General features: G+C 53.0%; 1 protein-coding gene across 1 annotated transcript; it reads left to right on the plus strand.

Annotated features, from left to right (window-relative positions):
• Positions 1–605: 605 nt before the first annotated feature.
• On the plus strand, positions 606–12,013 carry Otop3 (otopetrin 3). Its single transcript, XM_006997742.4, has 7 exons — positions 606–766; positions 5,120–5,533; positions 5,625–5,761; positions 6,502–6,560; positions 6,829–6,947; positions 9,363–10,177; positions 11,290–12,013. Exons 1-7 carry the CDS (start codon positions 748–750, stop codon positions 11,458–11,460), a joined length of 1,734 nt encoding a protein of 577 aa, XP_006997804.1. The 5' UTR covers positions 606–747; the 3' UTR covers positions 11,461–12,013.
• Positions 12,014–12,071: the final 58 nt, after the last annotated feature.

Raw genomic sequence — 12,071 nt, forward strand, 5'->3', positions numbered from 1 at the left:
GCATTTGGGAGAAGAGTGTGAGAACAGTGACATGTAGAGCACGGAGACATCAGAGGAAAGAGAGAGGCTTCTGTCATCAGCATGGCGTCCACAGGTCTTTGAGGCTGAGGCTGGGGGTGGTGGGGATGTGAGGCGGAGAGGGGAGGGGGAGGAGAAGGGGAGGACCAGAGAAGGCCCTAAAGACTGCCTCGCCTCCTGCCTTCTAATCCAGTCTCCCACTTTAGGTCTCTTCCACCCGACTTCAGGTTTGATGTAAGGCAGAGAGGTCCCGAGAGAGGCGGCTTTGGAGCTAGGTCAGCTAGGAAGGGTGTGGAAAAGAGGCGACCTGGACCTGGAGAAAAGAGGGTCCCATTCGTAGCTCAGACGCCACAGGCAAGTGTAGCCTGAAGCCAGCAAGCTCTCTGTGCAAGGCTGAGGACAATGCACCCCAATACACCTTGGGGGCTGCCCCTACTCAGACCCTGCAGCCGGCGTCCGCCCCGCCTCCTGCCACGCCCTCCCGCCCAGCCGCCTCGCCATTGGCTGCCGGTCCTGTGCCCGAGCTCCTGGCGGAGTAATTAACGAGGGATTAATGAGATTCCCAAAGTCAACAGAAAAATCGATGGGCCTTGGAGCCCGAGCGGCGGCTGCGCAGTCTCGCAGGGGGGTCGGGGGGAGGAAAGGGCGTCGAGGCTCTGTCCCAGGACTCCCGGGGCCTCACCTGGACGAAAGATACGCCGCAATTCAGGTGTTGGGGAGCTCGCGACGATGGCTTCGCAGACCTCAGGTAGGACTAGCTCGAGCTGGGACCCCTGAGGACCCGGGGACAGCTGACTGAACCTTCCCCGGAAGCCCATCCTCACACTCACCGTTCCAAAGTGGGGTTCATGAGCCGGGGGCTACAAGGACTGGGAAGAGAGGGTAGAGTGAGTTGGGCAGCCGAGGCTGTCTCCTCTGTACGGAGCACCCCAACTCTGGCTCTGCGCATACCGGTTCAAGGGTCCGTCTTCACAGTCCAAAGAGGGTGCCTAGACCGAATAGAATCCAGAAACCTGAATGGATGATCGGTTAAAAAAAAGAGGCTGCCTCGACCTCTCTTCCCGGTCTCGGAACGAAATCCCCGAAGCTTCCGGGCCTGCGCTCCTCAACCTCCCAGGGAACTGGCCCTGCGCTATTGGCCCTGTGTCCCCGACGGTTCATCTTCTTTCACTGCCCGCCTCTGAAACGCGACCCATAAACCAGTTTGGTGTCTGGGACCTCCCTTGGAATGGTGTCGTGCTGAGAGGCGTGCCAAGGGTGGCGGAGTTCTAGTTGGTTCCAAGCTCATTAGCTCTAGCTCTTTTCCTGGACCCCTTGATGTCCACCCTAATACCTCGTCTGGCAGTGAACCATACTTGCCCCTTTGATAACCTCTGGTGGAGGACTGAACCACAGGCGTGGGAGCAGGGGATACCTTCAGAGTGCAAGCCCTTTGAAGGGAGAGGACCTGGAACTTTGTTCTCCAGGATCTCCACACACCCCGACTCCCAAAGCTTGTAGTTTGAGCGAAAACTCCAACCTCTCAGTCCCTCTAGGATCTTGATCTGTAGAGAAGTTCACAAAAATCAACCCGGCATGGCTCTAAGTGTATTTTCACATATCAGATGATTAAATTCTGACAAAACTCCTGAGGTAGGTATCATGTATTCATTCCTTCATTTATTCATTCCAGAAGTTGTTGCGTTGGGCATGTAGCTCAGTGGTACTGTGCCAGCCTAGCATGCACAAGGCTCTTGGAGAGGGGGAACGACTGCTAGACCGAGTGCAAGCCAGCGATGAGCACCAGGAATTACCATTCCATCGCTGCTCCCTCATGTCACGGATGGACAAGGACGCTGACCAGAGAAACTAAGTAGCTTGGCCAAGATCACAGAGATGCTGAATGCCATCTGGGCTATTGATCAGTAGGGAGTGGGGAAGGGAGGCAGACTGTGGAGAAGACGAGGTGGAGCCACCAGAGCTGGCAGAAAGGGAGCAGGGAGGTGTCCTGGGAGCCTTACCTTGCTCAACCTGGGTGAGAGAGGTAAAAAGATAAACATCTGGGCCGCCTCCTCACCTGCACCAGGATGGAAAGGGTTAAGGGGCAGGGTCTCTGTTCACAGCTCTAGTGCTGAAATCCCCCTCAAGAAAAAGCCAGGGTCCAGGGCTGGGTTTTAGGACTGTGCTAGATTTAGAGAGGTGAGTGGGGCAGGACCCCGTCTCTGCCCTGGAGGAGTCCCAGATCTTGAGGGAACCTCCCTGGATGGTGCACACTCATGCTCAGCGGAGGAGTGGCCCAACACAGTAACCACGTGTCTGCTTGGGCAGAGGGAAGGCTTCCCGGTGCAGAGGCTGGGTGAGGGTCACTGGTGGGAGCCGGCAGGAAGAGAGAAAGTACGTACAGAAGAGGGAGTCAAGAGACCACACAGAGAACATGGAGTCCTCTATTTAGGTTCGAGTGGATATGAGGAGCTCAGGGTGTGGCCAGGGGCTGGGCAGGGAGGAGGTAGAATCGTTCCCAAGGATGGACCGTCAAAGGAGAGAAACTTGTTTATAAATTCCTGAAAGGGGTTCAAAGTTTAGTACTTCACCGTCCAATAGAGAACATCAGACGTTCTCAGTTCCAGTATTGCTCAGGGTGCATGTGGGGAAATAGGGCCTCAGAGAGGCTGTGGTTAGAGCCAGTGTGGTGAGGGTTTTCTAGTAGGGTCTTGAGGGACAGACAGAGCAAAGTTCCTTCATGAAGACAGAGCATGCTAGGCAATGCATTGAGCAAGGGATGCTGGTGAGTGGCCAGAAGGGACCCTCACCAAGGGTCCTAAAGGTGAGTCCTAAAGGACCAGCTGGAGTCACCAAAGAGCAAGAGGGAGAGAAACATAGACAAAGGATGGGGGCATGGGCAAAGATAGGAAGGTAAGCAAGAGCATTCTGGGAACTCTAGCAGGATGCTGCAGCCCATGGGAGAGCAGTGGGGGCTGGGGAGGTAGAGGCAGGAACAGGAAGCGGCAGCAGCAGCCCCCACTCTGGAACTCTAACAGGATGCTGCAGCCCATAGGAGAGCAGTGGGGGCTGGGGAGGTGAAGGCGGGAGCAGGAAGCGGCAGCAGCAGCCTCCACTCTTCCTAGAGCACTGTGTGCCCCAGGCCCTCGTTAGTGCACACTGTCTCGTTCCACTCAGTAAGGCCCCCTAGCCTTGGACTTTAACTGAGGGCAACTGGCTGTATTTGCGGGACTCTCTGTAGAAGACAGGCACCATGAGCAGGAAGGCCAGTCCACGAGAGACTAGATGGGCTCCAGACTAAAGGAGTGGTTCATCTAAGTAGCCAGGCAGGCACAGAGGTACAGGTGTATGGAATCCCAGCACGTGGCAGGCAGAGGCAGGAACATTGAGAGTTCGAGGCCAGCTTGAGCTACAGAGCCAGACTATAAAGGAAGCAAGCTAACAAGAGAGAAACCAAGAGGGAGAGAAGATGAAGGAAAGGAGGAAGGCCAAAGGCAGGCAGTGTGGGAGCTGGAATGGACAGGCTTGGGGGCTGATGGACTGCATAGTCTGGACAAAAGCAAAGATGAAGTCCAGCTCTCTGCTAAGAGATGTGCGTACAGAACCCCTCTGGGATCAGGAGATGGGTCAGTAGGAACTCAGAGCGCTGAGGCCAGAATGCCTGGAGGCAGGGGCTCTAGGAGGGCCTTTGGGGCAGTGGAGTAGGGAGGACACTGTGGAGCAGCAGTGCCCAAAGCGGCCCGAAGGGACAGCACTACAACTATGGGGTGGACCAAGCAAGTGGTGGCAGTGAGTGACCCGAGAGAAAGCTTCAGATGAGCAAGGAAATGGCAAGAGACATTCAGGGAAAGAGCAGGCTGGAGACAGTGTCCTCCTGTGCACTCATAGGACAGCTGGGAGTAGAGTAGGATAGATAGAAGTTGGGGCAGTTAAAGTCAAGTGCATGGCATTCAAACTGATCCTTCCCATCCCATCCACAAGGCAGACATGGCAAGTCAATCACAGAGCTTTTCCTCCAAACCTTTCATGAGTTTTAAGATACATTTTAGTGGGGCTGGAGAGATGACTCACTGGTTTAGGAGCACTGGCTGCTCTTCCAGAGGTCCTGAGTTCAATTCCCAGTAACCACATGGTGGCTCACAACCATCTTCTGGCATAGGAGGGCATCATGCCGATAGAGCACTCATATACATTATAAATAAGTCTATTTTTAAAAAAAAAAAAAGATACATTTTAGTTATATTGGTAATTTTTTTTTTTGAGACAGGGTTTCTTTGTGTAGCCCTGGATGTCCTGGAACTCACTCTGTAGACCAGGCTGGCCTTGAACTCACAGAGACCCACCTGCCTCTGCCTCCCAAGTGCTGGGATTAAAGGCATGGGCCACCACTGCCTGATCACTTTTTTTTTTAATTTATTTAAGAACACTGAAGCTAGAGGGAACTCTCTCTCTCTCTCTCTTCGACTCCCTTCATTCCTCCCCCAGAAGAAACTCTACTGTGAACCCAATAGGTGCCGTCTAGACCTTGCCTGTACCTACAAATACTCCAGTGCACCCCTAATAGAGCATTAATTCAGACCACAGCATTCTTTTCCACCAAGCCCAGACTCAACCTCAGGACCCTTCTCAACACAACACTGGACGCACTCACACCCTACGGTCAGGGAGACAGGTCCCTGCTCTCCTGATGTTCGTGAGTGGAATTTCTCTGTAAACTAGCAGGTTCACACTGACTTTTGCTGGTAAAAAGTTCCGGCTCTGAAAACGTGCCCAGTGACAGGGCAGTACTCAAGGGACCCTTGCTGCCTGGACAAAACCATTATCCCAGATCAGGAGGAGGCGTTGAGTTGCGAAGTGAGGAGACCTAGTCATGGGTGGGGAGGGAAAGATGGTTCTCAGTGTGTTCAAAACAAACCTTTATGCTCATGTGCAGCCTGAAGGACTTCTGTGTCTATCTTGGTCTGTCTCGACCTTGGGTCCCATAAGGGATATGGGGCGGCTCCAGCGTCCCGACTAGAAGGGCTCCAGAGCATGCTCTCATCGCACAGACCTTAGGAACTGCGGTGGGCTCCAACCCGGGTCTCCTTGTCAGCTGACCTATTTGCTCTGTCTTCCTCTCCAGCCCCTGCTCAGGTTGCCCCCTTGTCGTCTTCAGAAGCAGCGACCACTGAGGTAGCGTCTACCTGTGACCAAGCAGACATGGCCACCACGCACACAGGGCCCCCATGCTCTCCAAAGCAGAAGTCCTGGCTAGCACGGCATTTCTCCCTGCTGCTGAGGAGAGACCGACAGGCCCAGAAGGCTGGGCAGCTTTTCTCCGGGCTCCTGGCCCTCAATGTGGTATTTCTGGGTGGGGCATTCATCTGTAGCATGATCTTCAACAGTGTGGCTGTCACGCTGGGTGATGTGTGGATCCTGCTGGCCGCACTGAAGGTCCTCTCTCTGTTTTGGCTCCTCTACTACATGGTGGGCACCACCCGGAAGCCCCACGCGGTGCTGTACCGTGACCCTCACGCAGGACCCATCTGGGTGAGGGGTGAGTGCTCGGGGCTAGGAGGATGGAGAGGGCCAGGGAGGGAGAACCTGTCCGGGAGCCAGTGCCCACCTGCCCATCCTCTCCTGGCCAGGCTCCCTGGTGCTCTTCGGTAGCTGTACCATCTGCCTGAATGTATTTCGCATGGGCTATGATGTGAGCCACATTCACTGCAAGTCAGAAGTGGAACTCATCTTTCCAGTCATTGAGATCATCTTCATGAGTGTCCAGGTGATGGGTCTCTCGCACCCCCATACCTCTGGGGAAACACATACCACCCAACCTATACTAAAACCAGCCACATAGCTAATGTGTCCATGCCCCACAGTGTAGACACACACCAATCATAGCCCAACTCCATGTATCTACACCCACACAAAGCTCTTCTACACATGTGTGCCTCCACACATACCTGTCCCCCAAGACAGGGTTTCTTTTTTCTTTTTTCTTTCTTTTTTTTTTTTTTTTTTTGAGACAGGGTTTCTCTGTGTAGCTTTGAGCCTTTCTTGGAACTCACTCTGTAGACCAGGCTGGCCTCGAACTCACTGAGATGCTCCTGGCTGTGCCTCCTGAGTGCTGGGATTAAAGGCGTGCATCACCACCGCCCAAGTGCCTGCATATTCTTAAACCCAGCTCCCAGACAGCCCTCCCCACCTCTCCGTCTTGTGGAGCCTCTGCTGTGCTATATTTACACCTCCCTTCCTTCCCTCACCAAGTAGGTTTCTCCCCCTCCCCAAGCAGTGGCCACTGAGCCCCTTTTCACAGCTGAGCAAGCTGCAGTACAGGGGTGTTCACCCCTGGCCCATCACCACACAGAAAAAAAACACTGCAGAGCCAGGATTCCAACAGGCTTCCCATGGGGTCCTCCACTGCACACACACACACACACACACACACACACAAAACTGAGGTGCTCACACTATACACCACCACACCACTAGCACCTGGGCTCAAGACCCCCTCTCTTTCAGACATGGGTGCTCTGGAGACACTGCAAAGATTGTGTTCAGGTGCAGACCAACTTCACCAGGTAAGATGTCCCCCCAGCTGGAGTCTCCTGGGGCTCTCTGTTTCCACCACTCTCCAGTTTCCCCAGACAGAAGGAGCCTGAAGTTGTGGGTTAGCATGGTATACATCCCAAGTGACCCCTAAGGGTTCCTAAAATCCTACCACCACTTGAGATCTGCTTCTGAGTCTGTGTGTTCACCCCAACAGCAGTGAATGGTGAGGTTGGGGCCCTGGGAGCTATTCAGGCTGTGTAAACTGTGTGTGTGAGCAGAGTGTGGTCCTCCCTGCAGGTGCGGCCTCATGCTGACCCTGGCCACAAACCTGCTGCTGTGGATTTTGGCTGTGACCAATGACTCCATGCACCAAGAGATTGAGGCTGAGCTCGACGCCCTCATGGAAAAGTTCTCAGGTACAGAGGGGACCAGAACCTCCCACTCCCCCATCACATTTACATGTGCGCGCGCGCGCGCGCGCGCACACACACACACACACACACACACACTGGGGAGGTACACACAGTTTGAAGTTGGGAGCACACTCAAGGGCAGGTCACTGTTAAACTAAAAAGTGTGGGCCGTAGAGATGGCTCAATCTAAAAGTGCTTGTCACAGAAGCACAGAGACCTGAGTTTGGTCCTAGGAGCTCATATTTAAAAAGCTAGGCAGAGCCAGGCATGATGGCACACCCCTTTAATCCCCACAGTGCTTGGGAAGCAGAGGCAGGCAGTTCTGTGAGTTCAAGGACAGCCTGGTCTACATAGTGAGTTCCAAGCCAGCTAGGGCTACACAGTGAGATCCTATCTTAAAAAAAAAAAAAAAAAAGAGGCCATGCATGGTTTGACATATCAATCACTGGCCAGCCAGACTAATTGATGAACTGTTGGTTAATGAGACTGTCTCAAAAAAAAACAAAGCAGATTCTGGTCTCTATGTGCACATACACACACACACACACACACACACACACACACACACACACACAGTTTACTGTGTCAATGGTCCCCTTCGAGCTCCATCAGGGACTGGTACCTGCACCTACTCCCTGTAGCCATGTGGCCATCAGCAAGCCAGCCACTAATCCTGGCTGAGTTGGTCACTGAGAAGTCTTTCAGGCATGCACCCACCCATGATATTTGTATTTTACTTGTAAGAGACTAAAAAGCCTTTGGGGCTGAAAGGAACGCTGTCCTAATATAATCTTAATATCTAAACATACCAGGAGGGAGAGGAGACTTGTGGGTAGACAGCTCTCCCTAGATCATCCATCTGGCCAATCCTGAGCCTGTATAGTACGCCCTTTGAAGCAACATTCCATAAATCCACAGGGGAGCTTGCAGTCTGTGGGATTCAGCCACACCTATGTGTCTGCCCCACCCACGGGTGGCATCATGACCTGTGTGTACCAGCTCTCATGCATTCACACACCCAGCGCATGAATCATGGCACGTCTGTATGTGTGGCCGTCCTTATATTCTGTTTGCACTTTGCACAAAAAGTGCAAAGAGGGAGCTCTGGTCAAGTGACGTCATGGATGTGTGTTTGTATGTCTGCGGCTAGGGGTTGGAACAGAGCCTCGTTCATGCTGGGAAAGCACTCTACCGCTGAGCCACACCCACCGCTCCAGTTTATTATTATTGGACAATTCCAGGGGCTCAATGGTCAGTCAGTTTAGCCAAAACACTGAGCTCCAGGTTCAATGAGAGACCCTGTCTCATAACATTAGGTGGAGAAGCAATTAAGGAAGACAAATCACACCAGGCCTACTTGAGATCCTTCTGCCTTGGTCTCCCAAGCTCTGGGATTACAGGTGTGTGTCACTACACCTGGCATTTTGGTTAGGATTCTTTTTGTTTTGGTTTGGTTTGGGTTTGGGTTTTCAAGACAGGGTTTTTCTGTGAAACAGTCCTGCCTGTCCTGGAACTCACTCTATAGACCAGGCTGGCCTCAAACTCACAAAGATCCACCTGCCTCTGCCTCCCAAGTGCACCACCACTGCTCAGCTAAGATTCTATTTTTTCTAATAATTTATTTTATTCTTAATTACATATTTTTGTGTGTGGCTCTGTGTGTGTGTGTGTGTGTGTGTGTGTGTGTGTGTATGAAAGAGAGAGGGAGACTGTGCACATAAGTGTGGGCGTCTGCAGAGGCAGGGGGGCATCAGATTCCTAGAAACTGGAGTTACAGGTGGCTGTGAGCATCTGATGTGGGTGCTGAGAACCGAACCTGGGTCCTCTGCAGAAACAGTCCACTGAGTCATCTCTCCAGCCTCTGGTAAAGATTCTTTTTTAAAATGACCTTGAGGTTTTTCAGTTACTTCCCAGTGGTAGCATTTAGCTGCTTCCCACTCCCCTGCTATTCCTAGAAGTGGATGTACATACAGCCCAAAGTCTGACTTGGATTCAGCTCAAGCATTCTGGCACCCAGTGAATGACACCATGCACTCATCCAGAAGCGCTGACTTCTAATTACCCCAGTATGTCCTGCTGAGGCTGGTCACTGCATTCAGGTGTGGCAGCCCAATTTCTTATTCCTAATGATGGGTTTGCTCTGCTAACCAAGCAATATGTGGAGGTGATGCTTGGGCAGGTCTGACTGAAATGTTTTATAAAAGTTTGGCACTTAGAGTCTTGAATCCCTTTGTAAAAGAGTAATCATTTCATCATTTCCAATCTCGAATGTTTCCACATCTGTAAAACAAACATCTGGCTGGGTCCTGTCCAGATCCAGTATGCTCCAGAAAGTGGGAGAGAGTGATCGTGCCACTTAGGTTTCTCAGTGCAGGGCCTGCCTGAGAAGCTGTATCTTCCTGCCCTGCCTCCTCTCAGGTAACGAGACCAACACTTGTATGTGCCTCAATGCCACGGTGTGCGAGGTCTTCCAGAAGGGCTACCTGATGCTCTACCCCTTCAGCACCGAGTACTGCCTCATCTGCTGCGCGGTGCTCTTCGTCATGTGGAAGAACGTGGGCCGCCGCCTGGCAGCCCACTCGGGTGCCCATCCCAACAGACCACCCTTCCGCCTGCACGGGGCCATCTTTGGTCCACTGCTGGGCCTGTTGGCACTTGTGGCTGGTGTGTGCGTCTTTGTGCTCTTCCAGATCGAGGCGAGCGGCCCTGACATCGCCCGCCAGTACTTTACCCTCTACTATGCATTCTATGTGGTTGTGCTGCCCACCATGAGCCTGGCGTGCCTGGCAGGCACAATCATGCACCGGCTGGAGGAGCGAGAACTGGACACACTCAAGAACCCCACCCGCAGCCTGGATGTGGTGCTGTTGATGGGCGCTGCCCTGGGCCAGATGGGCATCGCTTACTTCTCCATCGTGGCTATTGTGGCCACCCAGCCACACGAACTGCTCAACCAGCTCATCCTGGCCTACTCATTGCTGCTTATCCTGCAGCATATCACCCAGAACCTCTTCATCATCGAGGGCCTGCACCGCCGCCCCCTCTGGGAGCCTGTGCTCCCCGATGTGATGGGGAAGCAGGATGCTGAGCTGCCCCGCAGAGGTTCCCTGCGGGACCTGGGCCAAGACCTACGGAGAGCCTCGAGGGCTTACATCCACTCTTACAGCCACCTCAACTGGAAACGAAGGATGCTCAAGGAGATTTCGCTCTTCCTCATCCTCTGCAATATCACGGTGAGTATCTGAGCGGAAACTCGTGGGGCACGGGGGTGGTGGATGGACCCAGAGTCCCTTACTTAGGGAGTCACTCATCTCCAGCGATCTTGATGCTGCTTGAGAGCCAGGAATATCTCCAGCAGCTCCCTGCAAGCTGCCTGGCATGAGTTAATGTGCTCAGCATGTAGCAAAGCCCTCTATACAAATGTGTGTGATTCTGAACCCCAGAAGCTTTCAGTCTTGATGGAGAAGGAGCCTGTTAGAAAATGACCACTGAACTTATCATCCATTGAATTTGGCCAAAAGAACAGCCCAGAACTATTTATTTTCTATTAATCCCTAGAGGAATTGGAGGTCGGCATTGATCTCTTAGCTTCTGGTGGCTGCTAAGTCGCAGGCCCAAAGGTCCATGCACTATCTCTACATCTCCTGAATCATCACAGTACCTCCAAATGACAGGCAATGTTACTGTCCACCACCACCACCCCTTAGACAAATTGAAGCATATGTTGTCTGCTCAGACCCAGCTCTCACAGCCTGTAAGTGGCAGATATGGGACAACTCAGGGTTGTTTAGCTCCAAACCTCTAAAAGCACTGAAAACACAACCCAGATGTGAAACAGCTGGTCTATGCAGAGAAGAAGTGATAAATTGGCTTTGAACTGCATCAGGAATTCAGAGTCGGAAGCCTGTGTCCCAAGAGCCAAGGCTTGTTTCTGGAAGGTGGATAAGGTTGATCTGGGCTTTGGCAAATGTGTAGAATTCTCACAGGAGAGTAGGGGGCAAGGGGCATGCAGGTGGCTGCAACTATCAGAAATAGTAAAGCCTCAGCTCGGGGCTTAGGGCACAAACCGTCCAACTTGGCAGCATAGATAGCTGGCTAGGAGGTCCTGCCAAATGTCATGTATAAGGCAGCCCTTTGGGGTTCAGCCTGGCCTCAGGCAAGCCCAAGGTGGCCCAGACTTTCTGTGTCGGAGTGAGAAGGACACCAGGGCTGGGGACCTTGCTCTGAAAGCCCCAGGATGGTGGAATGTGAGCAGGCTGGTTCTAGGTCAGCCTCCCATGAGCCAAGCATCTTAAGATTTGGGAGAGCCCCCTTCCTCACCCAGCAGCCTCCTCTCTCTCCCCAGCTGTGGATGATGCCTGCGTTTGGCATACACCCTGAGTTTGAGAACGGGCTGGAAAAGGATTTTTACGGCTACAGGACCTGGTTCACCATTGTCAACTTTGGCCTGCCTCTGGGGGTCTTCTACCGAATGCACTCTGTTGGGGGACTGGTGGAAGTCTACCTAGGGGCCTGAGGGCCCAATGAAATCAACCACAGCAGAACCCCCAAAGTGCCAAGACAGTAAAAGGAGGCGTGGCCTACCTGGGCAGACACATCATCACATCACAGAGGTGCAGAAACCTGCTTGAGGTTCCCAAAGTGACCTTTCTTCAACCTGACTGAGAGGGAGGGTACTGCCTGGAGCTCAAAACCAAGGTCAGGGCTTGGAAGTGGAGCCTGAGCACGAGCCTGAGCACAAGCCTTCGCAGAGCCTCTTCGAAACAGTCCGTGTAATTAAGGATGTACCCAGGTGACTGGCAAAGGCTACTATCTGTGAGGGTCAGTGTGAAATCATGGAGTCTGGGGGCTGGGGCGGGGGGCTGATTCATCCTGTGGACGTGGCTGCTGGACATCCTGGAGGCTCAGGACTCCTGCTGGGAGCTCAGAACCCAGCACTCAAAGCTTGGCAGGCAGCCCTGCCCCTCTCCCCAAACACCCCGGCTCCTAATGAGCTCATTAATTAGCTGCCAGGCAGGGCTCAACAGCTCTCTCCTGCTTCCATAAACCCTGTTTGTTCGATCGATTCCATTCCGTCTCTGTGGCATTTGTTCCTGGGGACAGAACTGCCACTCCAGGTGTGGTGAG

This window comes from Peromyscus maniculatus, chromosome 8 (genome assembly GCF_049852395.1).
Source record: "Peromyscus maniculatus bairdii isolate BWxNUB_F1_BW_parent chromosome 8, HU_Pman_BW_mat_3.1, whole genome shotgun sequence".
NCBI classification, from domain to species: Eukaryota; Metazoa; Chordata; class Mammalia; order Rodentia; family Cricetidae; genus Peromyscus; species Peromyscus maniculatus.